General features: G+C 37.0%; 2 protein-coding genes across 2 annotated transcripts; one reads left to right on the top strand and one right to left on the bottom strand.

Moving 5' to 3' along the window:
* Nucleotides 1–7: 7 nt before the first annotated feature.
* On the bottom strand, nucleotides 8–7,858 carry slc2a11b (solute carrier family 2 member 11b). Its single transcript, XM_041999762.1, has 12 exons — nucleotides 7,770–7,858; nucleotides 7,547–7,645; nucleotides 7,084–7,244; nucleotides 6,761–6,885; nucleotides 5,952–6,081; nucleotides 5,560–5,708; nucleotides 3,413–3,600; nucleotides 3,203–3,313; nucleotides 1,408–1,509; nucleotides 1,250–1,325; nucleotides 753–880; nucleotides 8–654 (listed from the first exon to the last, which is right to left on the bottom strand). The coding sequence occupies exons 1-12, from the start codon at nucleotides 7,839–7,841 to the stop codon at nucleotides 460–462; spliced, it is 1,536 nt and encodes a 511-aa protein (XP_041855696.1). The 5' UTR covers nucleotides 7,842–7,858; the 3' UTR covers nucleotides 8–459.
* A 3,816-nt stretch (nucleotides 7,859–11,674) lies between these two features.
* On the top strand, nucleotides 11,675–26,587 carry si:dkey-98f17.5 (uncharacterized protein LOC569123 homolog). Its single transcript, XM_041999852.1, has 12 exons — nucleotides 11,675–12,030; nucleotides 14,942–15,053; nucleotides 16,287–16,380; nucleotides 17,016–17,070; nucleotides 19,862–20,002; nucleotides 20,077–20,237; nucleotides 20,353–20,451; nucleotides 21,028–21,173; nucleotides 21,340–21,511; nucleotides 23,077–23,189; nucleotides 23,975–24,062; nucleotides 24,352–26,587. Exons 1-12 carry the CDS (start codon nucleotides 11,763–11,765, stop codon nucleotides 24,403–24,405), a joined length of 1,503 nt encoding a protein of 500 aa, XP_041855786.1. The 5' UTR covers nucleotides 11,675–11,762; the 3' UTR covers nucleotides 24,406–26,587.
* Nucleotides 26,588–27,834: the final 1,247 nt, after the last annotated feature.

Here is a 27,834-nt window from a genome sequence, read left to right as displayed (position 1 = left end):
TATGCAGGAGGAAACAGTCCCACAGCCAATAACTGCAATTACTCAATTAAGCATTAAACACATCAAAAGGAAGTAATAAATAATTTACTCAGTTAAAGTAAAAATCATGCATTTATTAAAGAAAATAAACAACATGCAGCATTGGTGTGTAAAATGTACTTTCAGCTTGTTCACATACAAAAAAAATGTTTAATTCATTGATCTTTATTGAAAAAATCTCAGCAAAACACTCTTTATGGAGGTAGTACAAACCAACATTTAAAATGGTCAAATAATGTGTTAAAATATCTTTACTTTATGTATGTAAATGAAAAAAGTTACCCAGTACATCTCTGAGGACACCTTAGTTCATAGTATAACTCAATATTTTTTCTAGGTCTAAAAGATATAATGTCCTCACTATAATTCCTAATTACTGTGTGACATAAATGTGACGGAGAGGGACAGTGTTGTCACGTTTCACATAGAGGTTGATAAGAGTATTGTCCCTGCAGCATCAGAACTGCAGAGCTTTCTCTTCTTCTGGGACTGGAACTCATTCTGAATTTCCACAAAGGTTTTGTTCTTTGTTTCAGGAACAACAAGGAAAATGTAGATTGTCACCAAAGAGCAGACGACTAAGAACACCAGGAAACAGTAATGCCGCAGCCCGATCTGTGAAAAAATTTAAAAAGTCAGTACAAGAAACATGCAAGCTTGCATCTGTTTCCAAACTCTATCTGACAGACATTTCAAAATTCTTGAACCCTTACAACAATGAATGGGAAGACCAAGCCGATGAAGAAGAAGCTGAGCCAGTTCACTGAACCTGCAATCATGAAGGCTGCAGGGCGTGTGGTCTGTGTGAACAGCTCAGTGGTTAAGATGTTAGTCACACCACCTTCACAGAGGAAGAAACAGTACATGAACCACGCATGAAGAATCATCTGTGACGTAGGTTAGCCAGGCAGCTCAAGCTGCCCTGCTACTAACCATGTGATCTGCCTCACACATGACATGCTACATGTCAAACATACACATCCAATCTGGATCCTGTCTTGCTTGCAGCTAGCTGTCATTGCAGTGTAATATGATACACAGCCTGCTCTAAACGCCCCAATTCCTGCTGCTGCTACCTCTCACAATATTCCTACATGTTTTTTTTCAGCTACTCTACCACCCCAATCATATTCCTTTCATAAATATTCAAATGAGTTGTCTGACTAAACTGAGAATAGTACAGAGAAAAGTCACAATCTTATTCACTTACCCGGTCCTAAGCCAAAACTCAAGATAAAAGCAAAAACACATGTCATGCTTAAGTATGGAAAAACTGGACTGGCATCCTGAAAGAGGGGAAATCACACAGAGAAAATGTCAACACAAGCTTCACACTTCCTCTGATTATTTGATCTTTAATTTAATTACCTGAAAAGTGAGCGTCAGTGTAAATAAAATACAGCAGATACTCATCAGAATGTATCCTCCTGTGATGAGTACTTTCCTTCCCAAGGACTCAATGAGCATACCCTGTGAGACACACAGCATGTCATAAGACCAAAAAACCCCCACTCCAGACAAACACGTGCTTTCACGTTTAATCTGACCTTTGTGTAATGGGCTTGTTTCATGCAATTCTATCTTTTAACATTTTACTCTTAATTCACAGTTCCAGTTACAAACAATGTCTTTCATTTTAATATATATTGAGTAAATTTTTTTCCATAAGCCTGCTTCAAAAACTACTTTGTGAAATGTAAATAAACAGATGCAGTTGTTTGCAAACCTTTTAAAACTACTTTAATTTGAAAAAAAAAAAAAAATAGTACAAACACATTGAATACTAAAGAAAGTTTACGGTTTCATGAAAATTTTATTCTAATTTTGAACTTAAAAACAAACGGTTTTTGGAAACTTGGATCAGAGGTGTGTGATGCAGCAGTTACTGAGAGTTTGAAGCTTCTATACATTTATTCATTTTATGACATATGGTATCATTAGATATTTCCTAATGAATGTGTTTCATCTTGCTTCTACTGAAGAATCAATGGTCTATGTTCACTTTAACTAGTTTTCATCCTGAGTCTATGCTGTGATTTCCAGCACAGAATTTTGACTTTTTTTTTAAATTGTGCTGCCAGAGGGCCATACAATCACATTGACTTAGTCCACTTAGTCCCAGTTTTCATCTTTGTGTACAAAGATTTCTCTGAATCATGTTACTGACCTGTTAAGTCTACCTTACACAGATGTCATGGTTGTGCAGGGGTTTGTGCCTAACAGAAAGAGGGTTTGTGGTGTGACCTTTCTGCATTGAGTTGTAAATTCTCCTCACCTCTGCATGGATTTACTTTGGATACACCGATATCCTCCCACTGTTCAAAGTCTTGCATTGCAGGTAAATTTGTGATTCTAAATTGACTGTACACATGTGTGACCGTGCATAATTGTTATTCTTATTTTTCACTGGCCCATTCCCATTTCCTTACTTCTGTATTTTAATGGTAAAGTTTTCTTTAAGCATGGCAAGGCAAATTTATTTATATGGCACATTTCATGTACATTAAGGGGTAGATCGTCTAGACATTCAAATAGATCAGCCATTTTTTAAGGGCAACATGACCACTATTTCTTTCTCCTTAAAAGAAAACATTGACCGTATCTCTGCAAAACAGAGAAGTGAGGCAAGGCAATAGTCCAAGGGGAGTTGAATTGGTCCTGTGTTTGATTAGTGATAGGTTCCAGGACCCCTGGACCCTGAACAGGATGAAGTGGGAATGACTAAATGGATGAGTAGTTACAAGGTGATCCTTCACCCTCTTGAACATTTTATGACATTTTCAGTGTTACTTACCAAACTTTTTTTACTCTCAAAAATCAAAAGGTGCAGGCATTTTCAGTGTAGAAAAGTTCTCAGTTTTAACATTGTACATTTTGTCTATTTAATTATTTTTAATATCAGGTTAGATTAGATGACTTGTAGTTAATTTAAATTAAATTAATTAAATAGAGCAATGAACTTCACCCTTACTATCAATTGCCCTCAGTGTCCCTGTTTTTTTCTTTTCTTTTTTCTTTTTTTTTCTTTTTTTGAACAAGAAGTTAAAAAAAAACTAAAAACAAACAAAAAAAAAAAAAAAAACAAAACAAAAAAACAACAACAGACATTTAAGGCATTCTCCAACAGTGTTGTTACACATTTTATGAAAAAACACATGCTTACACATGTTAAAGCAGTGATGCATTCACAAGCACCAGTGCCGACAGTCACATATGGTATTTTCTCTGCGGGAATACCAGATTGTCTAAACACATAATCTGCATAGAAGTAAATCTGGAAGACAAATAAGCAGAAGAATAAGTTAAAAAAGAAAACAGAAATGTAACTTTATGAATTTATTTATTAAAGTGGCCATTGAAAGAGAAGTCATACTGCATTAATGCCATTTAGCTGTTGTGCAATGTTGAGCAGAATAATGGTGAGAAGCTGCCAGCGTATGCTGCGATCAGTAAAGAGATCCCAGGGTTTTTTAGCTTGGAAGCCAACTAAATTATTTCTCTCTTTCTCAATATCCTCCAGTGCGCCATCATAGTGAGCTGAACCATACAGTTGTCTCAAGGCTGCAGACAAAAAAAAAAAAAAAAAAACACATGACACAGTGACTGAAATTTTCTGAAGACACGATTCTTCTCATCTGATCAGCCTACAAGGGTCTAACTTTCAGGGTCTAATCAGAAGGTTTCTTTCACATGGGAACACGATCACATGCCATTAAGAAACAAATGTCTCCCCCTGGCAGTATAGTTAATGGTTAATGGATTGGATTCCATTAGTATTGTACTTCTCTTGTTCAAAAAGCTTTACGAACCACATTCAGTCATCCAAACAAAAAATTTCATACTTTAATATGAGCACATAACCCTATCATACACATGCACTTATGAATTAATCTGGTTAATGTAGGGGGGGGCACGGCACTGATAATGAGATATTTTTCTGTTTCATGATAGATATTAGTTCATCTTCAATTTGATAGCAACAATGTGTTTCATAAAAGTTACGGTGAAGCAACAAAAGCCTGGAAAAGTAAGAGTTACTGTAAAGAAACGTCTGCAATAACCTGTTGCAACTACTTCAGTTATGTGGACATGGGTCATAACATGATTGGGAATAGAAAGAGCACCTTAGAGAGGCAGAGCCTCTCAGAGGTAAAGCTGGGCAGTCTATGAAAAGCTGTGTTTACAGATCAGAAAGCAATTTCAGAAGAATATTCCAGCATGTAAAATTATTCCATCATCTACAGAACATAATTTCATTGAAAGATTCTAAGAATCTGGAGAATCTCTGTGTCCAAGGGATATGGAGGAAAATTAATTATGGATGTCCTTAGTCACTGGGCCCGCATGTGGTACTGAATTAAAAACAGACTTGATTCTGTCATGGAAATCACTGCATGGGCTCAAGAACCCTTCCAGGAATCACTATTTCTGAACACAGTTCACCACACCACTTATTCAGTTAAAGCTCTGTCATGCACATAAGAAGTCATGTGAGAACATAACAACTTATCTGAGGCAAAGCCCATTTAAAATGGACAGAGGGAATGCAGAGGGCTGTTCTGTGGTCAGATTAAACAAAATTTTAAATTCTTTTTGAAAATCATGGACATCTCATCTTTCAGATTAAGGAGAAGAGAGACTATCTGGCTTGTTAATAGTGCACTGTTTAAAAGCCGGTATCTTTGTTGGTGGTGGGAATGCACATGTGGCAAGGGAACTGGAAACTTACACATCTGGAAATGCAGCATTAATGTACAAAGGTATTTAAACCTTTTAGAACAAATTATACGATCGTCCTGATACCTTCTTTTTTTAGTTAGGGCTTTTTAGATTTCAGCTAGACCAGTGGTTCCCAACTTGGGGTCCGGGATCCCCCAAGGAGGTCCCCCAAAGAGAACAGGGGTTCCCCGAGGCTTTGAACATTAGAGCCATTGTGATTTATGTCCACAAATGATCCCTAGTTTAAGGTAAAAAAAAAAAGAAAGTATGGCTGTATGTTATTCATTTAACTTTGGCTTTTTCAGGAACACCAGAATACATTATATATGGTGAGAATCTCACTTTTGAAAGTCTAAAACCAAGCATGGTTGTAGCTCAGGGTGGAGCAGGGGGTCCATGGCATTTTAGTATGCATGTAGGGGGTCCCTGAGGATAAAAGGTTGGGAACCACTGAGCTAGATAATGTGAAATAACATCTTTCTTATATTACAGAGATTTCATGATATTGCCCCGGACTTTGTTGTCCCCACCCCAACATTTTAAAATTGTGTTGCTGCCATTAATTTAAAAATGTGCTAATGTTTTTCAAAAAAGTAAATGTTTTTATTTGTATTTCCCACAGTGACTTAACTTTTTGGGAATTGGAATTACACTTCAACATGTAGATGATTTATGGACTGAAAGACAATAATTCTCCCCCTGAATCACAGTAGGCCCCAAAAATTAGAAAGCAAATTAACATAAAAAATAAAAATATCTTTAAAAAATGGAATTAATGTATCAACACTTGCAGTGCTTTACCTTTTTTACATCCCTCATCATCTCCTTTATCAATAAACAGGTAGCGTGGGCTCTCTGGGAACCAGGGGAGGAGCAGGAGCTGCAGAAGAGCTGGGATGCATGTGGTGGAGAGCAGGATGGGCCAGAACTCTTCTTTGCCCAGGATTTCTCTGCACAATCACACATCATCATATCAGCATAGAATACAATAAAATTTGCTTACTGTTATCACATGTGACATGCAACGAAATTTGGTGTAGTTCATTTAACGAGAATTATATATAGATTCCCATTTACACATATGGTTAACCAGTCATGCTTGATTAATAATATACACCAGCAATCGGTGTCTGCATGGAAAGTAAATATTTATATGTTATGATCATGGTGTGATTTTAGTCTTCAGTATTTACTTGAGGCCCATCACTTGTCCAGTTAAGATCCCACCAGTGATGAAAACTGAGGTTCCCATTCCCATGGCACCCCGCAGTGCAGTCGGAGCTATTTCCCCCAAGTACAAAGGTTGAACACATAAAGCAATGCCTACAAAAATCAGAAAAAAATTTAAAGTACTCTTCCAGAAGTTTGCAAGTCTAATTTTATATAGATTCAGGTAGTTCTGGAAATGTTTAGACAGCTTTTATTCACAGTATTCACAACTAAATTGGTAGAAGTATTGGGAATTGCATTTTTTTCAGTACATTATTATTTATTTTTTTTTTAGATTATGAAATTAAATTGGAAAATATATGATAACTTAATAGTTTTCAAAAATTCCTGGTTAGTTTCTGAACATGTTTTGGTTTTGAAAGACAGTACTTGTACACTTCAGAGTGTCCAGCGGCTTCTGTCATTCTGTCATCTGTCACATCAGCATTTGATAAGACAGAACCAATTTTCCTCTGACCACATGCTGAAGGTCTACAGAAAAAGCTTCCACATGCAAATGCAACACTGAGCCAACTCCAAATTTTTCAGCTGAAGAAATACGAACGGAATAGCTCAACCAAGCCTGCTCACGAAACTGTTTTTGAGTTAAATATCTGACTTCTTTTGGTCCCTCAAAAAAGCCATTATTCCAAAATTCTTCCTGGGGTTTGGATGTGAATACCCTTAATTCAGCGGCAGTCTTTGCTTTAAGATGATGTTAATTATAAAATTGATGTGCTTTGGAAAATATATCTTACATCTTTTTTAAGGATTGTGTTCCTGAAATATTTACCTGCATTTATCCCACAGATTAATCGTCCAATGATGAGTAACTCAAATGATCCAGCAGATGAACTCAGACCCATCAGGAGAGCAGCCGTTAACGCAAATGCATTATTAGTCAACAGAGTCCCTTTCCTAAAGCAACCACATAACATGTAAAATGTCAGTTCTTTGATACATACAACAAAACAGCCGTGCAGAGCAGCCGTTAATGAGAACATGTTGTTGGTCAGCAGTGTTCCCTTCCTGGAACAACCATATTGCAATGTTATATATTTGATACAGAAAACAAAACATCAAACTATATTACCCAGCATTTTTTTTTATCCATACCTCCCCAACTTCATAGACAGTGTCCCACCAATTGTTACTCCTATGAGTCCTCCTAAGGTGAAAATGGACACAATAGTGGACCAGAGAAGAGTAAGAACTTCTTCTGATATGCCAGTTTGGTAACGCTCCATCCACGTGATGTTGATGAAATTTTGTACATACTGAGGATAAAGGAGGAAGACAATTCATTAAAAAAAATGGAGCATAAATTTTTTTTATTCACAAATACCAAATTACTCATTATTAGTCAGTAAAGTTAAGCCTTATACTCTATGGAATTTTTGTAGCATGCTTGTGCAGGCAAGTAGCAAAGGACCGATGTGGACTACTTTAACTTTACCTTCCATTATGCACTCCAATAACACAATAATAGCCTAAATATGCAGTAAACTCATCCTGACCGACATATTCATCCTCTCTGGATCTATAAATGCATAACAGAGAGATGAAGCTTTGTTTTTACCTTTGTGGGTGCATTGATGACAGATATATTATATCCATACTGGAAGGTTCCACCAACACAAGAGGCAAACACAGCTAGTAGTAGTGATTTGTTTGGAAACTGAAAATAGAGAAGAGTTGAAACACATTTTTTAGATAAAAAAAAAAAAGCATTAACAGAAACCTGAATCACACCCACCAACGCATCCAGCTTCAAAAGTCTTAATTCAGTACAGCTCACATACCTTTAGTCGCTTTGTATCTTTGATTCCCTTAATGAGCAGAGGCTCGTATTCACCCACATATTCTTTTGGCATTTTGCTGCTGCATCAGAGTTCCTCTAACTTCAATAGTCTTGTTAGTGTGCGGAATATCCTTCATGCAAGTGCTTCTTCTAAACAGTAAACTTAAATCAGGCGAGTGGAGGAATTTATGCTTTGGTCAATACAATTGAACTGTTGTCAGAAATTGAGCGTGAAGTGAAGAGAATCTGCTCCACAATTTGGCTCTGCCATATTTATCAGGATTTCATGGTATTATAACTGGATTTAAATCCCCACTCTTGCTACTTAAACATGAAGGAACAGAATTTAAGCAAATCAAACTTATATCAAAGACATTTAAAAAAGTTTGGAACCTTGGTTAATTCAGTTCAGATAACATTATTGAAGCTTTTACCAACAAAGAGTCAAAATGACCACATCATATCAAAATAAACATGGATCTTACCTTCTCCCCTCTTCACAAATTACAAACCTTATGAATCATAAAGTGTAGCCAAATATATATTTTTGGGAAGATTTAAAACTGACAACTTCAAAAGACTTAGAATATAAGATCCTAATGGTAAGACAACATGCCTTTATACAACCATGAGCAGTAAACATGCTGTGTTGACTCCCCCTAGGTTTCAAACATTAGAGGAGCAGTTACAAAGGCTTGGTGTCTGTCTGCATTAATTCATCATTCCAACTGCTTATTGCATAAATTGAAATTAAGCAATGACATGCACCATCTTCTTTTATTTAATTAATTAAATTTTGGTTTACTGCAGAATGAATCAAATATCCCCTTAAAGATGTGAAGGACATTACTGTCATTATTAAGACAAGTTTGAGGTAAGCAATGTTTAAATGGTTTCTCTGGCTGCTATTGTGTCTTTGTTCTTTTATCATAAGGACTTCTTGTAATAATGCTGAGAAATGTTCAGATAATGTCCTTTCAGTGCAGCTCACTAATACTCTGATTATAAGTGATTATATTCTGATTACAAGCTGGAAAATCATGCAGTAATAATAGGAACTAAAAGAACAATGATAAGCTATGTATGCTATAAGGATTTTTAAAACCTGGCAAGCCAGGACTTGTCTCAAAGAGTGATTTTAACATTTTTAAACATCAGGAAAATTAATTGTTTGAAATAAATTCTTACCTGTAAATGAATCACATGTTCACAATACATTATAATGCATATAAAATGCATTTATTTACCTTTTCTGAAGCTGTATCTGTAAAAAAGCAATAGACTAAAATGATAGTCTACTTTTAGACCCCAAATTTGAATCAATGCCACATTTACTTTTTCTTTCTAAAAACTGACTTTGATTCATATATTTGATTTATTTATTTATTTTTAATCATCAATCCCTGCTTGGAAACCTCCCAAAAAAATGCAAACCTTTACAGATGTTGGCTCAAGTTTAAACACCTTTAAAAAAAGGCATTAACCCAAATAGCACCAAACATGTGAAATGCATTGCTGCAGAACCAAAACTGCAAAATAAATTCTTGTGTTAATCTCTTAAATAACTTTCATAAAAAAAAAAAAAACAAACAAACAAAAAAAAAAACTCAAACCTACAAAGACAAAACTTTAGAAAAAAAAATCTAGTGTTCAGCTGTCAAACCAAACTGCTGTTAAACTTACCTCCTTCTTCAGTTCTGAGGATCCCTCATTTAAAGTCATTTTGAAAGCTGTGGTAAAATGGTGTTTAAACACACCATTAATGATGTGTGTTCTACCTCACTTGGGGTATGCCTACTTATATAATCACAGCCAGTTTTTTGGTGCAGCATATGACCTTAACTCTGGGTGGCGTGGGCTGATTAAATCCTTCAAGCACATTCCTGCTTGGTGCTGAACTGGAGCTCCTTTGGTAATGCAGGGATTTGTGATCCAAGTGCAAAAATATCATCCAGGCTTTGTTTTACTTTTACACTTGCAGCTTGTTCTGCCTTTTGGCAGAAGCACAAGGATGTGATTTCACTCTGTTTTGGTGCCAGAATAATGGTATGATAATAAGAGCTGGAGTTGAGAGATTCAGCTGCCATCAAACTGTCTTTAGCATAGTTTTTGTGTAATGTATTGTATTTACTAAAAGAAGCATACCATTAACACGCTTTAAATATTTTAAATCAAAGCCTATAAGTCTATCTAAATTTATTGTTACATTAGCAGAGCATTTAAGACATCAAAACTGATCTTCCAAACACCAATAATATTATATATATCTGTATAAACGTGTTCACTTACTCAGTCACATGGTTGGTGCTTTGAGCAAGAAGTCCATCTCAAACAGATGTTATTTTTACATAAGGTTTTAATTTTGGGACAGAGTGTAGTAATGTCTGCAGACAGGTTTTGAATGAGATCTGCTTCACAAAGAAAAATAAAGGATCCATTCATGTGAAAATACTACTTGTTGCAGCTCTGGGAAGAATTCTTCCAAAGGGAGGGATTTTGATGTCATTTGTTTGTCCTACAACAAACTGTTTGAGCAAAATTCCAGAAAATATGTACAAAATCTCCAATTAACTCCGATTACATCTTTTTGTCAGAGCTGAGTTTTACAAATGGTAAAAATCATGCATGATCTATATACAGTATATATATTTGCACATTGTGAATCCTAAACATTTTATTTATTCATTTATTTATTTTTATATGTGTGTTTTGTTCTCACCAGCTTTTATTTTGCACAGTTTAAGTGAAAACTTTTTTGTGCGCAGTGACCGTATGTAAATTTGGACTTCTTCATACTATTTACCTAGACGGATAGAGGAAGGGTCACTTTTTTTATAACATTTAATGTGAGAAATTAGAAATGACCTTATCACAAGTAGCTGAGTAAACTTGAGTATAAAACTGACACCCTAATGTCTAAAACACTACTTGAACCATGTTCATTTTTAACATCTACTCAACTAGCTGGGCCTACTTCTTGTTCTTGAGATTTCCTTCTTTTTCCTCATAATCAGGAACTTCACCACTTAACCCTCCTCTTGTATTAGTTTTCTGTTACCATCTCTTATAATAATGTGTCAATTTCTTAAATCTGCTGTTAAATATACACAAAAACATTTATCTGTCATCCATTTTTTTCTTATCTCTTGGTTACCTTGTTAGGCTTACTTATATATGAAAATATTGACTTTAATGTTGTTGGTGTGTGCCTCCGGGACCTTTTTTTTTTCTTCTTTTTTGTCAGAATATGCTTCTCGGTTTCAATAAAAAGAGATGGTAAAATGAGCCTCAAGGGAATCATAGAAATAAATAATATATTAGAACACATTTCTTAAATAAATGTGTTTTATTTATTGTTTCTTTTTAATATTATTAACTATAGTAACACCTATGGTGTTACAAGTCAGTTTTGACCCATTTGCTTCAAGAAAAAGGCCAAAAAAAGTGTTCCCATAAGCTTCTCAAACCAAGGATGTCTATTTTGACTGAAATTAGCATAAATAGCTCAAATCATGTCATAACCTCTTCTATCAGATGTGTCTTCTTGAAGAAACTGTCTTGTTCCTCAGAAAGCCACTCATCTGTATCGATTTTCACTTATTTTCACCAAAAATATTATCCAGAACTTTTCTCACTGAAAATGTTCACTCTGTAAGTCACAAATTTTATATTGAGCGCGGGACATGTCCAGTTTTATTTGTTTTGTTTGTATGCAGATACTGCAAAACAACAGAAAAAGAGAATCTTCTAGCTCCAATGATTGGGAGGAGCAGGCTGTCAGTGTGCTGGACGACAGTGCACCTATGATTTCAGCTTTGGCTCTATTGCTTTATAATCTTCTTTTTACAACTGGACCAAAATCGACCCTAAAAACACAAAGGTTGTCATTCCAACAAGAGCGTTTTATGAAACAGAGGTTCCTAATCCTGGCAAAGTTAAAAAGCCTCGGTTCAACAGAGATATTTATACGGTTCTTTAACTCTAAACCCTCAAAATGGGTCGGTGCCACCCAACACAAGGCGTCGCACAGGTATCAGCTAATATGGCCGCGGGGTGGCGCTTCTTCCGTACTGGATTACAGTGTGCGTGCAACCCCCAAATCATTCCCCCTCGAGAAACAGCAGATTCACTGTTAGTGGCTGTGTTCGCAATGTCGGGCAGAAAGCCCCGGTCTGTGGCAAACCCTCTGGAGTCTGCGATCATTACACCGAGTGAGAGGATACTGAAAGAATGTCACAGTCTGTACGTCGACAGCGAAAACGGTAAATAACCAGTAACCTGGATTGCAGCAAAGTTTGAAGCACGCAGAGGTAACAAACAGGAGTTTTGTTACTGAACTGAGTGCTCCCGGGCTGAAGTTTATGTTGTAAAGTTGATACTGAAACGCTTCTTGTTCAGTTTGTAGAGAGGTCTGCAGCCTCCAGCAGCTGCTGTCAGTGTCAAACACATGACACCGAGCAGCGCGAGGCTCCTCTGCAGCTCCGCAGGGCAGCGCCCGCAGCTGCTGCACAAGCACACGATGTCAATGTCAGACATGATCTGTATATAAAACATTAGAAATGTGCTTGAACACAGCCTCCTAATGGGGGATTTATGGTTTTATTTTTACATATAGATGCCTGCTGGTGTTCTCAATAACAATCTTGTTGCTGTGCATGTTTTCCTTAATCACAGTGTATCTGTGTGGAAATTTTACTTTTGAATCACTTCAAGGAACTTCCACATTGTTGCTATCTACCTTAGCTATTAAGGTCCCATTTTTAACAGAAAGAACAGAAAAAAGCGTAACACGTGAGAAGTAAAGCTGGTTACGTTCAGCCTTCTCAGCACATCCACACCCAGCAGCAGCTTTACTGCAGCCTTTTTCTGGTTTTAGGCTTTTCTCAAAGGCAATGAGGCCAGAGTGGCTCTCACTTTCCCTATGAAGATTGTATTTTAGAAACATGAGACCCAAAACCTTTGATGCAGAATCTGTAGTGTGTTTATTATTATTGTTATCATTATTATTATTAAATTAAAATTGTCATTGTTTTTGTTTTAATCATGTGCAAATCCCCCTTTTAAAATCAAAACTGGGACATTTTATATATTTTATATAAAATGTAATTGCAGGGATTTGTAACTCATTTGAAAGCCCCTGTGTGTGTAAAAAATAGGACATAGACAACATATCAAATGTTGTTTGTTTTGTTTTATAATATGGCATATGCTTTCACTACAAGCCTCTACATGCTGATCAGTTTAACTATTTTATTTACAGAGCCATGTTATTGTAAAATGTGTGGTGTGCTTAAATAAGCAAGGCCTTGCCTAAAAAAGAAATCGTCCAGATGGCAGCACATGTTGCTCAGAAATCAGCCTTCTTTCTTAAAGCAAGACAACATAAGTTTTCAGTTTCCAAACGCTGAGCCGTTGACTTGTTTTGATGACACACTGCATTCATTATACACATTCCTGTTGTCATTGCCTTGCAGAGTCCCAGGGTTGAGAAACTGCACTTCTAACTTTATATTCTAGCCTGGAGCATCACGTGACAGCTGTGTCTTGCTTTATGTATCCATGTCACAAACCAGCAGTTGGATATCACCACACTAGCTGTTTTTGGATGAGCACTATGGCTCATTCAGCAAACATTGTTTCCCCAACAAAATCTTATTTTTTCTATGACAAGAGAGGGCATTTCAGGTTCCATTTCCTCTAGAACAGGGTTATGCTTTCTCTTTTCATTAAAAAAAAGAAATTAAACAAAAAAATAATCAATCTGATGATGTGTATCCTATTTAAACCACAGTACGTCATATCTGCTCTCTGTATCATGCATGACAGAGTTCCACCCCGATGTTCCCTCACAGACTTGTGCACGCACACACATGTGAGCACATTCCTCACCTCTGTGACAGACTGGTCTCAGAAAACATATCACCCTGAAAGAAGACAAAAATATCTACATTTTTACACTCTTCCAGGGTGGTGAAGATGGAAAAACCTGTGCTATATTGACAGGTTGTAATGATGTAATGGGTAGGCTACCAGTTACAGCTACAGAGTTCATGAAAACATGATTTAGTGATGATTTTAAGCTTGCTGAGATTAGCATGTCCTGTTATGTAAATGTAGGTAACATAGATGAAACTCAGACTGATGAGTTCAGTCATGGGATTCTCCTATACAGTAGTATGATAGTCTATTCTATAGTGTAGTTACTATATTATTACCTATATCCGGTACTATCGCCGTCCCCTCTGTAAACCTAGGGAAAGACTCAGAGAAATGCAAGAGAACATTATTAATGGAAGCATGAAACAAACAACAGAAAGGAGAAATTATTGAATATATACCAGCCTCCAGGACAATATTGGACCCAAAAATGTAAATAATAAAGGTTGATGTAGTTCAAAATGAGTCAGAAGCACATAGTTTTAAGGCTTACAGTGTTGCTTTGATCATGCCCTCACAGATGTGCAAGTTACCACTAATGTGAACTAATGGACCCCCATGCCATCATGGATTCTGGCGTTTTAACACTTTATTGATAAGCTGAATGGTCCCTCATCCTCTAGCTAAGAGAACACTGTCCATTTAAAAAAAAAAAAAAAAAAAAAGTTTGATTGGTCAGACTATTGTGCCTCAGTCAACCGTAACTGATCTGGGACCCAGCTCAATTTTTCCATTCTTGAACCCATGTATTGATTTCTGAACTTGTGACTGTTTTTAATAGAACGCTGCCAGAGAGCTTGACAATCCTAGCTATACAATGTTGGTTTTCAAAACCTGCACAGGTATAATTTCTGTTTAATTAAATGTTTTAATGATGTTGCGTACTGTAGATGATCAAATCTTGAAATTCTTGACATAATACAACTTTTCAAGTCTTATGTTGCCACTGTATAAAGGTTTATATATTGCTGACATAAAGTTCAAAATGACAATTTTCCCCTCCACTTTTCATATCTCCAATTAAATCTAGGTTTCAGGTCATTAGAACATGACTGTATTTCAAACAAGAATCAGAGTCTTGAAATCACGTTTGTGTACCTGCTATCTGTGCATGTAAAGAAAGCTCCCTTGTTACTTGTTTTTTTTCCATGACAGCCAGCGTAGGGCATGGCATTGTGGAGATACCTCTGCAGTCTTTGAATCTCTGTTGGAACCTGTGCACTTGTGTGTTTTCAGGCCTGGTGAAGATTGCCAGCAGCCTTGGAGTCCGGCTCCTTCCTCCGAGAAAGAAAATTATTGTGATGATAATGGGTAACCACTCAGCAGGAAAAAGCTCCTTCATTAACTGGTAATACATCTGTTCAATGGATTCAGTAATACGACGCCACACACATCACATTGTGTGTGATGTATGGAAAAATGTGTGATGTCTCTTCTTATGTGTTTGGCTGCATCTGAGTTAAAAATATTGTCCTCACACTTTTTTTTTTGAAAATGGTGCTTTGTACTTTAAAAGCTGTCGGGGGTTTTGCAACAAAAAATTAGAAGTTTTTTTGGATTTTATATGTTAACAAATGTGCTTAAAGTGGTAGAACGTCATGTAAAAATGTCTTTCAAATTCTGTCACACTTAAAGTAAATCCTGAGTTATTGTCTTTTTTTCAGTCTGAATTTGTCCCTCTAACAAAATAACAGCTCTCCTATGGTTAGTTTTCATTATTTATAATAAAAGACCAGAATTAAGCCATGAATGATGCGTTCACTGTGCACTTTTACAGCTATCTGAGAGCATCAGAAATAAATTTTTCAATATTACATTATTACTCCATTCTGCACACAGAACCCAGTAGGGCTTTATACACCAAGACAAATTACAAAGAAAACCTTTTGTAAAAATCTTTTTAAAGGAACATAATATTCAAATTGTATTTTTAATTTTCAGTTGAACCCATCTGAAGGTCTGTATGTGCTTTGAGCATGTTTGTGAGTGTTAGTGAGAGAAATAGGAATATTGTACCACTGTGTTCCAGTGATTCTTCTGCTAACTTAGTTGTTTTTTTCATTTTGTGATTTGGCTAAATATTAAACTTTTAATTGAAAAATGTTTTATTTTGTGTCTATCTATAAAATGTAATTTTTCTTTCTACTTGACATTGTGTGTTTTTTTGTCTAGCCTTTTGAGCTGTTATTTCTCCAGTTACTCCAGTTAAGGGTTTATATTTCACCCTTGTTTATCCTTTAACACAGAAAATTGAGCTTTTATAGACACCTGGCTCGTTTATTACAATTTACAAATTTGATTAAAATTACCAGCAACTCAGTCATTGCTTGTTATTAATGAATATAAAGTAAACCTTTGTTGTTTGAGCATCTCGGATGTGAGGAAATGAGCTTTTTCCAAGCTGGTTTTAAAATCAGTGGTTTGATAAAATGAGTAATATGAAGTGATGGTTTGTCGTACTATTTTTTTTTTTTTTTTTTTTTTGTACCCAATTTAAACTTTTGCTTCAGATCTAAATAATTTACACATACAGTGATGTCACAATTAATATTTTATTTGATGCATTTTGCTTTTTTTCTAGGTATGTTGAAGAGCACATTCAGAAAACAGGCGTGGCCATTGAAACTCAGGGGTTTACCTTCATCACAAGTGGTCGCAAGAGAGAGTCACTGACGGTAAGTACAACATAAAGACTGCAGACATGTCCAGCAGTGCTATAGAAGCACTTGGATTTCAGAATGCAGATCTAATGCTTAGCGAGCAGACCATTATGATGACCTTTCCTCCTTCGTTTGATCGCGTTTGTATCTTTCCCGGATCAATACTTCCTGTATGGATATCACTTCTCACTTTAATGCTAGAGGGATTGAATCTTTAACTGCAGTAACGGTAACCGAACATGCAGCCAGTCATAAAGGTTGATGAAGCAATACGCTCACTGTGCATGAAAGGCACTCCTACAGTTAGTGGTGATTTCTCATTGTGTGAGCTGTGCACACACACGTGCACGCAGACACACATAGGTATCTTTGCAGCACATAAACAGGCTTGGGAGACACCTGTCGATCCATCCTCTCTCATCCTTTAACTCAGCCTCTCTTTTCATATCCTGCTGTGGTGAAAGTGATGAAAATGAATATTACAGTGCAGGACTGCAGCGTGGCTAACGTGGACATACCGAGCTGCAGCACAGCAGCTGGTGTCATAATGAGTAGAAAATGCTTTGAAAAAAATGCATCTGCTGTAGAGATGTGGTTAGTTTTTGTCCCATCAGATTCTCTCTCACATTGTATTTTTAATTCTTTTGCAGGGGAATGCAACGCTACATCTATATCCTCACTTTCGACCACTCCTTGAATTTAAAGGTAAGATTTTCTTTTTTTTTCTTTACAAACTTAAATAGGTCACTAGAAAGTGCTTTTTTTACTTTCTTTTTCTTTGGAGGGGGTGCTGAATTTATCTGAAAGCATGGTGATAATGTTGCAAACAGAAAAGCCAAGGCCTCTCAGCTGCAACGTTTTCTTATTCAAATCATATTATATATATGTAAGCTATACATTATGTAAAGATCTGTTGTAGGCATGGAGATTTCGTACAGCTCAATGTGCAATGCGTCAGAAAAGAATTTTCATTTCTAAAAGGTCTCAGAATAGAAGAGTGTAAGACATGCTTTAAATGCAGTATTCCTGATGAGGCTAATATATTAAATCTTGAGGCTTCTGCATCTTCTTTTCTTTGATGTTGAAAGTGGTGCCAGATAGCCTCCCTTTTATTGATAAAATCAGCACTGCAGTCTGCACGACAGTCTCATTAACTTGTCTGAAAGCTGGAATGAGCATAATTAATGTCACCTTTGTTGTGCATACAATGAAAGAAGCGCATCTGGTTGTGCTCTGCTGATTGTGGATTCTGATCTGGGAATTATTTTTGTTGGCCCGATGAAATAAAACATTTAAGAGTGAAGAAATGAGGGTAAAGTGTTAAATTAGTCCAGAGGCTCTGCAGGAACGGTGAGCAGGATTGTGAAAGATTGTAGGTTTAAGATCATGCTCTGCTGTGTGGCCCATGAATATTTCCTCTGGAATCTGGTTAATCTAAGTGCTTGTTATAAACTCAGTTCAAGAATAAAATGAAGTATTTAAAGTTGAGCAATTTTTTTTTTAAAAATCTCTTTTTACAATGACATCACAACAAAGCTGTGAAGTTTAAGTTATTTATGCATTTTTGCTAGTCGCAGATCAGGGTCATGTTTTATGATTTTATGTTTACCTCGATGACCTAATGTCACAGTTAGAAATCCCACCAGTCTCCTGATCTTCTCAAATCAAACTGTATGTGCTGTTAGTGTCGTGCATATAGATATATATGTGCATATGTATTGAATTGAGTACAAGAAAACAGAGGGAGCATGTGCGCATCAGCTGTGATGGGGAGTCACTGGACAGCCACTGGTTGTAGGAGAATGTCTGGGTGTGCCCACTGCCTGAGTGGGGGTGTGCAGAGATGGTGGTGGGGGTGATGTGTGTACACTGACAGGGAGTGCAGGGAGAGTGAGGGCTCACTGGGCGCGGACTAACAACGTGGCGTATGAGTCACACGCCCCATCGACAGCAGTGCAGTGTAGTCAGGAGGAGCTACTGAGAAATGTCACAGCCATTAGAGACGGCACAGCCCAGACTCCTCCAGCAGCAGCAGCAGAAGCGGCTCAACTCTGCAGGCCTGAGCGATCTGCTACCACCACAAGCAGGATTTATATTTCAACTTCATCGCTGCCTCTGGAAACGCCACATCGGGCATTTGTTGTGCTGTCACAGTGACTGAGGATGACTCATCAGAAAAGCACCATATATCCTTACCTGGGAGCAGCTGTTTATCTTTTAAGATATACTTTCAGCAACCTGTTAAGCTTATTTTTTTTAATTGCCTAAAAGAAATCTGCTTGTCTTCATATCTCAACCTGTTGTCTAGGGTTTTGACACAGCAAAGATCTTTGACTATGCTTATTTAGTTTGCTTGTTTCCTAAAAGTCCTGCACAATGCAGCGTTATTGCAGCTTTCCACGTGTACCGGATCCTCTACATAACCCTGTCACTTGATTAGTGGAGGAACTTAACAGCTATTGTCGAGCACCACTCTAATTTTCTTTTTGATTTCTCTTTAACTCTCATGGATTGATATATCTACACAGGGCAGTTAATTGACAGATTTCATCAGCAGATGCACGCATTTGTGTTTTGAAGGTCAACATGACTAACTGTAGCTCAGACCAGCAGGGTTAAAGAGATCTAACGTGAGGCATTTTGATAATATATTTACACAATAAATACAATGACTGTTTTAAATCGCAGTCATCTTTTGGACAATGTGGGTGTCCTTATATCGCCAGACTGTGTGAGTACTCTCTAGCTTGTGTGATATGAGGCATTTATGTTGATATTGTGGTCATACTCTAAGTGTTCTGTAGCAGTAGGTCTGCTCTCTGCAGCACGAGGATGTGATTTGTGCTGGCTGTTGACACCTGTCTTTTTGTAAGAAACAGCCTCAGTGTCATTAGGCCTCTGCTCTGTATGTGTGAGTGTGTGTGTGTAGAGGAGTGATGGTGTGTTACTTTGCAGTTAGTGATATGTGGGAATGGTGATCTTGTTCTGTATGGTGGTTTTGGTGAAATATCATAACCTCACTGTGCGTTGCCTCACAGTCGTTCTTCACTGGCTAGCTTTATGTCCCACGCCACACACTAAAGCTGCCAGTTGAAGAGCTGTTGTGTGTAACCATGACAACAGACCTCTCGGCAGAGGGGACAGTGTGAAATTTGAGACTTAAAAAATGTATGAAAATGATGAGATTTAACAGTGAGGGTGTGGCTGCTGCTAATGTCTCATCATGAGAATAGAAACAGGATTTTTTGTCTGCACGTTTTTACACATAAAGGACGAAGTGTCTGAAAATGCAAAGCTGCAAGCACAAAAAGTCAACTTTTGAGTTCTTGACTTTGGTGTCACCGATATCCCTCTGGTCTCCAAGTATTGACTGCACTGCGGCTTCCTGTCGCCCATAATAATGTAGACGTTAAAGTCAACAGCTTCCAGCAGGAAGTCTTTAATGTTTATTTATCTTAAAGGAGACACCTGCACACACGGCATCTGTATTTTCCAGGTGTTATGGACTACCTTTCTGCTGAGATCTCCACCTCAAAGCAGAAGAAATTCAACCTGGTGACATTTGTGGACACTCCAGGTTTGGTGGACGGTGACATGATCTACCCCTTTGATGTCAATAGCGCCATCACCTGGTTGGGTACGTTCATTTTTGTCATGCTGTTAAATATGCAGCTGTTGTGTTTCTCTAATGGAATTTATTACATTTTGCAGGGGAACAGGCAGACTTGATATTTGTGTTCTTTGACCCAATGGGCCAAGCACTGTGCAAACGCACTCTCAACATAGTGGAGAAGTTGAGTGAAAAATGTGGCGACAAACTGTTGTTTTACCTCAGCAAGGCTGATGAAGCTGGGAAGGAGACAGACAGACAGGTCGGTGCATTCACTTACTGTTTAAGATTTCTTTTTTTTCTTTTTAAAAATTCTTTTATTAGTGATTTAAAGAAATATCTTGGAAAGTAGTCATTGTTTTGTTATTCTTCTGTAGAGAGTAATGATGCAGATTGTCCAAGAACTGTGCCGCCGTCCAGGTCTGAACAAATGTGGTTTCGAAATGCCAACAATCTACATCCCCAACCCACAAAAGGTAAAATGAACTGTGTCTCTGTACTGGTTATTGCACAGACTGTAGCTAATAAAGCGTTACGCTTCTGGTGTAACATCTAGTTTTACAAATGGATAAAACAGGAAATTAATACATTAAATCTTGAAATGATGCTGTCTGCCCACCTTGCAGTGGTGTTTAGGTATCTGGTTTCAAAGCTTTCTGCTGTCTGAGGGCCTGAGGAGCCATTGATTAAACTCTGAATGTAAATTCTTCAATCCTGTTTACTTGGTGGTCTTTGATGAGAGTTATCCAATCTTGGGGGCTCAGGGATCATAAACTATGGGCTACCTTTAACAATGGCAGCTGCAGTCCTGAGTTATAGCCGCACCACCTTCTGATCTACAACTCTGAAGCGCTACACTGCGTGGTGGATTTGTGTGTCCCTCCAGAGCTCCAGTTTATTATTTGCTGAGCAAGTGCAGCTTCACTTCCTGCTAAGTGCACAAAGCTGTCTGTCAAAGTTCCCTTGGGATTTGTTGTGGAAGTTTCCAGACCTTGTATTGAGATGCACAAGACTTTACCCTCCATATCTGAGACATCTGTTTTGCTGTTTAGCCGAGCAGGTGTGTGAACCAGATCGACGGCGTTTGTCAGACCATTGAGAAGACCATCAACCAGGCTGTTCAGAAAACTTTGGATCAGCTGGAGAAAGACTGTGATCTCATTTGTTCCACCATCAGTAGCAGACTGGAACAGGACAGGTTTGACTTCTCACCTTACAGTGTGGTCTTTTATTCTGCTTTAATTACTGGTAAAAATTTCATATTTACCCAAATCCAGTTTGAATGGTGGGACCTTAATAAACCGTGACATGTAAACATGCAGGATGTTATTCCCAAAGCAAACTTTTTTTCTGTGTTTAAACAGGACTGATGTGTCCTACAACAAAAGTGTCCGCCTTCACTCATTCCTGTGTGGGGTTCTGGGCATTTTCCTACCTTTCCTCTTCATCCTCAGTTTCATTGTGAACACTTTTTCTAAAGAGCAGCTGGATGAGCTGTTCGGTGAAGGGCCGACTCGTACAGTCACAGTTTTCGCAGTAAGTCCAGTAAATCTTTGATGTCTGACGGCTGTCGGTGATCAGCTAATTGGCTTTTCTTATGTTGCATTTATCGTTAAGTTGAGATACTGTGTGATGAAACCGTGCACTTATGCCCAAGTTGATATTGTTTGATGAAATCGTGATCTTGTATTTAAACTAAATGACTTATAGAAAACTAAAAAAAAAAATAAAAATTACATGCACTACCTCTAGCAATACATGACAGCAGCTGGATCCAACTGGACTCACAACAGTCTGACTAACACTTAGTTATGATGTCCCATCTTGTTTGAATTCTTGCTTGTGTTGTTCTTACTCTCAATTGTAAGTCGCTTTGGATAAAAGCTTCTGCTAAATGACTGTAGAATAGAAAGTCCTGCAAAAAAAAAAAAAAAAAATACTTTGGGTTAAATATGTGATGGTGTGAACCATGAACCGCTAGTTTCCTTCTTCTCAGCTGAACCATAAACGCAACAAGAGAAAAGCCGATCAGCTGTTCACTTGCAGCCATCGCTGTACAAACAGAAACGACTAGAGAGCCACTGGAGCAGACATAGTGGTGCAAAATGCAGCTGGGCTCTCGTAAGTTTAAAAAAGGGCAGGTGTGGAACCCCCTCACCGGGAAAAGAGTGTGTTAAAACACCCCCATTCTCCACGGAGGAGACGTTAATGGGTTGCTCCATTAATGCTGTGTTTATTCATAACAGAGAAAAGATGGATATATGGAGATTGTCATGGCGTGCATGCATTAATTGCATTAAAAATTTTAACGCAAACTCTAACGCAATCATTACAAAAATTAGTTAACGCTTTTAACGTGTTATTTTTGACAGCCCTTATATATATATATATATATATATATATATATGAGTGTATGTATGTATCACAGATTATTAATTCTTAATGCATTTAAATGTTTCTAAATGTACCATAACAGGATATTTATCATGTTTTTAAAACTCCTGTCAGCAGTTATGTACATGCAGTTATAGAATAAGGCACTGCACTGAGTTTGAATCACTTTACACACACACACACACACACAAACACATGCACGCACGCCTTTCACACATGCACTCTCTTTAATACCACTTTTGACAGCCTCACCTTCATCTAGAAACAACCGTATAAACAGGAGTAGACTGCCTGCAGGCTCTAGCACCGTTTCCAGATTCTTTAGTTTATCCAGATCAGCCGTTGAAAGGTTGCTGCTTGTTGAATTATCAGGACGTCTCTGCTGGAAGCTATCCATCATGGGCTGTCTTTAGAAGAGGAGGAGGGCTCTCTGAATGGTGTTTGAGATGCAACATACTATGGTGGTAACTCAGTTCACATCGACAGTAGATTAAAATGACCTTAGTCTTGTCCAGAGAACCATTTTACAGAGCTTTAAAGCTAAACAATCAGACTAAAAGACACATTCTTCGTTTCTGCTTTAGAACCAGCATTTCTGCATCACTTCCTGACACTACATGTGCATGCATTAAAAAGAAATAAATATGCATATGTGTAGAATGTGTGCCTTGTTCTCTGATTGTTGTTATTATACATGTGTTTTACAGGGAATAGTTATGTATTTATGGGACTGGATACCAGATGATGGTCAAGTGGTGTTTGTGATAATTTTTGGGGCTTCTTGCTATTTCCTCCTTTTCCTGTCCAAACATTATGCAAGGTAAGTATTGCGAAAATTCATTATAGACATATAAAAATGCATGAAAAACTAAAACAGTTGCTTTAAAAAAGATAGGAAAACTGAATTTTCAAGGTTTTGGCTGCATTCAGCCATTTCTATACAAACATGCATAGAAGCAAAGACTACAGTTGGACGTCTGGTGTATATGTTACAATTATCAATCGCTAATTTTCTGAAATAATGGTGGATTTAGTTCTTTAGCCATAAGCCAGGTTTAATGCTTTTTTTCTTTAAATGGCAACTGAAATGCTGAATTGGAAATGCGTTATCCCTTTGCTGCCGAAACACTTGCATCTTCCCGAGAGTGCTGGTTATTTGAAAGCTAGGTTTTGAGAGACATATGCATGCACTTACTAAGCCATTTCAAATAGTTAAAAGTCCCATATGGGCTAAGTGAACATCTGCATTTATGCAGTCTGAGACTTTAAATCATTTGTATAAATAATTAAAAGAATCAATTAAAAAACTAGTGACTACAAGCAGATACTGTCCCATCTAACTGTAAATCCAAAACCATTTACACTGATATAAAACACGGAAAGTTGCCATGAACAATAAACAGAAACTAGTTTATTAGGTTTATAGATTGTTGGTGGTACTTCTGTGTCCACTATTGTAGTGATGTCCTTTTTGTCCAAGATTGTGTGTCCTGAAGGTGTCCTCCATGCTGATCAGATTCATATTTATTTTCTTTATTACACACACATACACTAAAACAGGTAAAGTGATGTGATTTTGAGTGTTGTGATCTCTTTTACATTCAGCCGAGGGAATAAGACACTGACAAAGAAGGAGAAGAGGACAATGGCAGAATACAGTGATTACATCCATGATATCGTCAAAACTAAGAAGGTTGGATTAATATTTAATATTATAATGTCATCTGTTCAAGTTTCTTTTATTTGCGTTGTTCAAATGTGAAAGCCACATTACTGTGATGACAGAAACGTACCTCTAAATCTGCAGCTCCCCCTCAGTTCTGGAGCTTTTTAATGTCTTTCACTTCAAAATATTTGAATTTATGCCTCATAACTATGCTGCTGTCTCATTTACAAGATACGTTACCTACCCACCTAAAAAAATAAACAAAACAAACAAGGCTTCTGAAAATAATCTTTCACACTTTTACTTTGCTTCACAGGCAAAATTGTATGAATGGTACCTGCAGCAGTGCGCAGCAGAATATGACCTCTGACCCTAAGTAAGCTGAAGACTGTCTGCTTTCTGATGTCGGCATATTACTACATGGTTTTTATAAAAAGCCGGTCATCTGTCAGAATGTATCCGTTGGCATTTATAATGGAATCAGCAGGACTTTTTAGGCAATCGTCCACTGAATGATCTGATTTTCTTCCTCTCAGTCACCGCTGTAACCTCCAGTGAAGCAGAGATCACTGCCAAGTTTTATCATCTCAACAGCTGATTTAAAAAGTGCCTTATTTAATGAGCACAGGAAAAGCTGTGATTGTAGCTGTTTGATCAAATTAAAACTCATGACTTGTTTCCCAGCGTTTGTTGTAAAAAAGTACTAGAAAGACGTCTTTTCTCTTTTAAACTCTGCTTTTACCAGCAAATATATTTTTGTGATGTCTGTTCTCATGTGGACACTGTCCAAAAACCTCACTGCTCCATCCTGACTAACATGTGACCTGAGTGGGTTTTCTTGCTGTATGTCACCCTCATATTCGCAATAACCAGTGCTAGAATTACACCTGGTTGGGCATTACAGTTGGAAATGTAGAGTTCATAAACCTTAAGACTGCAAAAAACTCCAAAAACTCAGTAAAGTAGGTTTTTGTGTTGGTGAATCATCAAATATTTTTATAAAATTAGAATAATTTTCATACAAATTGTTTAATAAAGCTGGTGAGCAGTGACATCTGATGTGTACCTCCTAGTTGTTACTTAGCACTGAGCCCTGCAAGTTGTTTACAGAATAATTTCACTCTTAACATCCTGTCATGCTCTCACTCTAGTGTTTGTGTTCTATAAATATTTTATTAGTTTTAACAAATGTTGGTGGGGATGCTGTTTCTAAAGGATGCATTGATCCACAACACCACATGATTATCAGAGTTGAAAATTAACTTTTGGTTGCCACATTAACTACAGATTCATGTTTATTTCAATTTATTAATTGTATTTTCTGCCATTTCCTTTTGTTTGAATTAAATCAAAGAGGACTTAAAATCAAGTTCGGCACAGCAGTCGCTGTCAGATTACCAAACACAAAATGATCCCAGTCCAAACCTCATAAATCTATGAGTTTTTTCATCAAGTGAGTTAACATTTTTTATATTATTTAAGATGGCATGAGGATAATTTGTAACTAATCAGTTAGTGCTGAATTTCATACAGCAATTAGTGATGCTAAATGTATGTTTTCTCTCTCATACACACACACACACACACACACACACACACACACATATATATATATATATATATATATATATACATATACACAACACAGACAATGCTGCAAGAAAGTGTTTGCCCCCTTCCTGATTTCTCTTTTTTATTTATTTATTTTTTTTGTAAATGTTTCAGATCAAACTTTAAATAAAAGTTAAAGTCAACACAAGTAAACACAATATTCAGTTTTTAAATGAAGGTTTTTATTATTAAGGGAGAAAAAAATCCCTTTGTTTGCCCTCTAAACCTAATAACTGGTTGGGCCACCTTAACATGATGTCTAGCTTCTAAGGATCTTTTGGTCTACTTCACTTTGTCAGGCAGGTCGTATTTAAGTAATTTCTTGTTTGAGAACAGGCGTGGCAGTAATCAGGCCTGGGTGTGGCTAGAGAAATTGAACTCAGGTGTGATAAACCACAGTTTTTCCTCCCTTACTCATTCATTCATCCATCCATTATCACTTATACCGCTTCGTCCAACAAAGGGTTGCGGGGCAGCTAACCCAGCATTTTAGCAGGTAAGAGACAGGGTACATCCAGGAGAGGTCACCAGTCCATCGCTGGGCCAACACAGAGAGAAACAACCATTCACGCTCACTCCTATGGAGAATTTAGAGTGACCAATTGACCTAACATGCAGGTTAATTGCATGAGGAAGCTGAAGTACCCAGAAAGAGTATTACAGGGAGAACAAGCAAACTCCACACAGAACGGCCACTGTTCAAACCTCCCCCCAAGGCTCAAACCAGCAACCTTCTGTATCAGATCATCAAATTTGTTTGATGATCTAAAACATTTAAGTGTGACAAAAATGCAAAAAAATTAGAAATCAGGAACTTTCTTACACCACATCATACCACTATATATATATATATATATATATATATATATATATATATATATATATATATATATATATATTGACCTCGGGGCTTCCAGTCTGTACTCCACACAGATGTTCCTGTACACTATACCAGCCACTTGGTTGTGACGCTCCTTGTAAGCTTTCCCTGCCAGCATCTTACACCCTGCAGTTATGTGCTGGATTGTTTCAGGGGCCTCTTTGCACAGTCTACACCTGGGGTCTTGTCTTGTATGGTAGATCTGGGCCTCTATTGCTCTGGTGCTCAAGGCCTGCTCCTGTGCAGCTATGATCAGTGCCTCTGTGCTGTCTTTCAGTCCAGGCCTTTCTAGCCATTGGTAGGATTTCTCGATATCAGCCACTTCAGTTATCTGTCGGTGGTACATCCCATGGAGGGGCTTTTCCTCCCAAGATGGCTCCTCTATCACCACATGATCTGTTTTCCACTGCCTGAGACATTCACCGAGCACTTCGTCCATTTTATATATATATATATATATATATATATATATACACACTTTAAAATGTTATTTACCTCATACAAAATACTACCTATGAAATAAATCCACTGAATGTAATATTGCTGTTTTTTTTTTGTTTGTTTGTTTTTATTTTTTTTATTTATTTAATTGAATGATTAATTTAAGAATTAAAGAAATTTAAGATCTTTGGATTTTTTTTTTTTTGCATATGTGTGCTGGTTTACAGTAACTTTCAATTTTTAAAATTTTTTGACATTTAAAATAATTATTGAGAAAACATACAGTCAAAACACCTTTTAGATAATTAGGCTCAAAAGTTCTGTTTGGTAAAAATTGTGGGATTAAGTTTTTAAGAAGAACCACATTTCTAGATTTTGTAGAACTGTATTTAAACTTCTTGCTATTTTAATTTCAGATGAGCATAAAATGTGTTTGTTCTTCTTTATTTTACTATCATAAAACCTTCAGCAATCATTGTGTAGTTGTAAATTATCCCAAAAACTGCATATATGTTCAGTAGAAATATAAACCTATCTAGTGAAAAGGAAGTTATATTTAAAAGACTTAGACTTACAAATATATCAGATGGCCAGTTGCATTTAAGCCACATTTAGAGTGGACTTAAAAATAAAATACATAAAATGCGAGTTTCTGAATCTGTATCCAAAGAGAAAAGTTGGATCGGTGCATCCTTATGTCTTATCTTAAATTCTCTACAGTGATCCTGATTGGACTTTTTGCAATATTATTGTAAACATTTTCAGTTCCTTTTGTGTCAGATTTCCCGTTGGTTTCCCACTTTTTAGGCATTGTTTAGAAAAGTTTGTGTCATTTATTTTAATCTTTTTATTGTATGAAATGTTTTT

Source organism: Melanotaenia boesemani, chromosome 11, assembly GCF_017639745.1.
Source record: "Melanotaenia boesemani isolate fMelBoe1 chromosome 11, fMelBoe1.pri, whole genome shotgun sequence".
NCBI classification, from domain to species: Eukaryota; Metazoa; Chordata; class Actinopteri; order Atheriniformes; family Melanotaeniidae; genus Melanotaenia; species Melanotaenia boesemani.
Note: the sequence above shows the minus strand (reverse complement) of the source record. Positions and strands in the feature narration are given on the sequence as shown.

Bases quoted from the DNA above. Each gene is read 5' to 3' on its own strand.
- slc2a11b (XM_041999762.1), bottom strand. From the start codon at position 7,841: ATGCCAAAAGAATATGTGGGTGAATACGAGCCTCTGCTCATTAAGGGA. The intron at 6,886-7,083 runs GTATGGATAAAA...TGGTTGCTTTAG, and splicing joins CTGTCTATGAAGTTGGGGAG to GAAAGGGACTCTGTTGACTA. The intron at 1,326-1,407 runs GTAATTAAATTA...CCCCTCTTTCAG, and splicing joins CACTGACGCTCACTTTTCAG to GATGCCAGTCCAGTTTTTCC.
- si:dkey-98f17.5 (XM_041999852.1), top strand. From the start codon at position 11,763: ATGGGTCGGTGCCACCCAACACAAGGCGTCGCACAGGTATCAGCTAAT. The intron at 15,054-16,286 runs GTAATACATCTG...CTTTTTTTCTAG, and splicing joins AAAAGCTCCTTCATTAACTG to GTATGTTGAAGAGCACATTC. The intron at 20,452-21,027 runs GTAAAATGAACT...TTTGCTGTTTAG, and splicing joins ACATCCCCAACCCACAAAAG to CCGAGCAGGTGTGTGAACCA.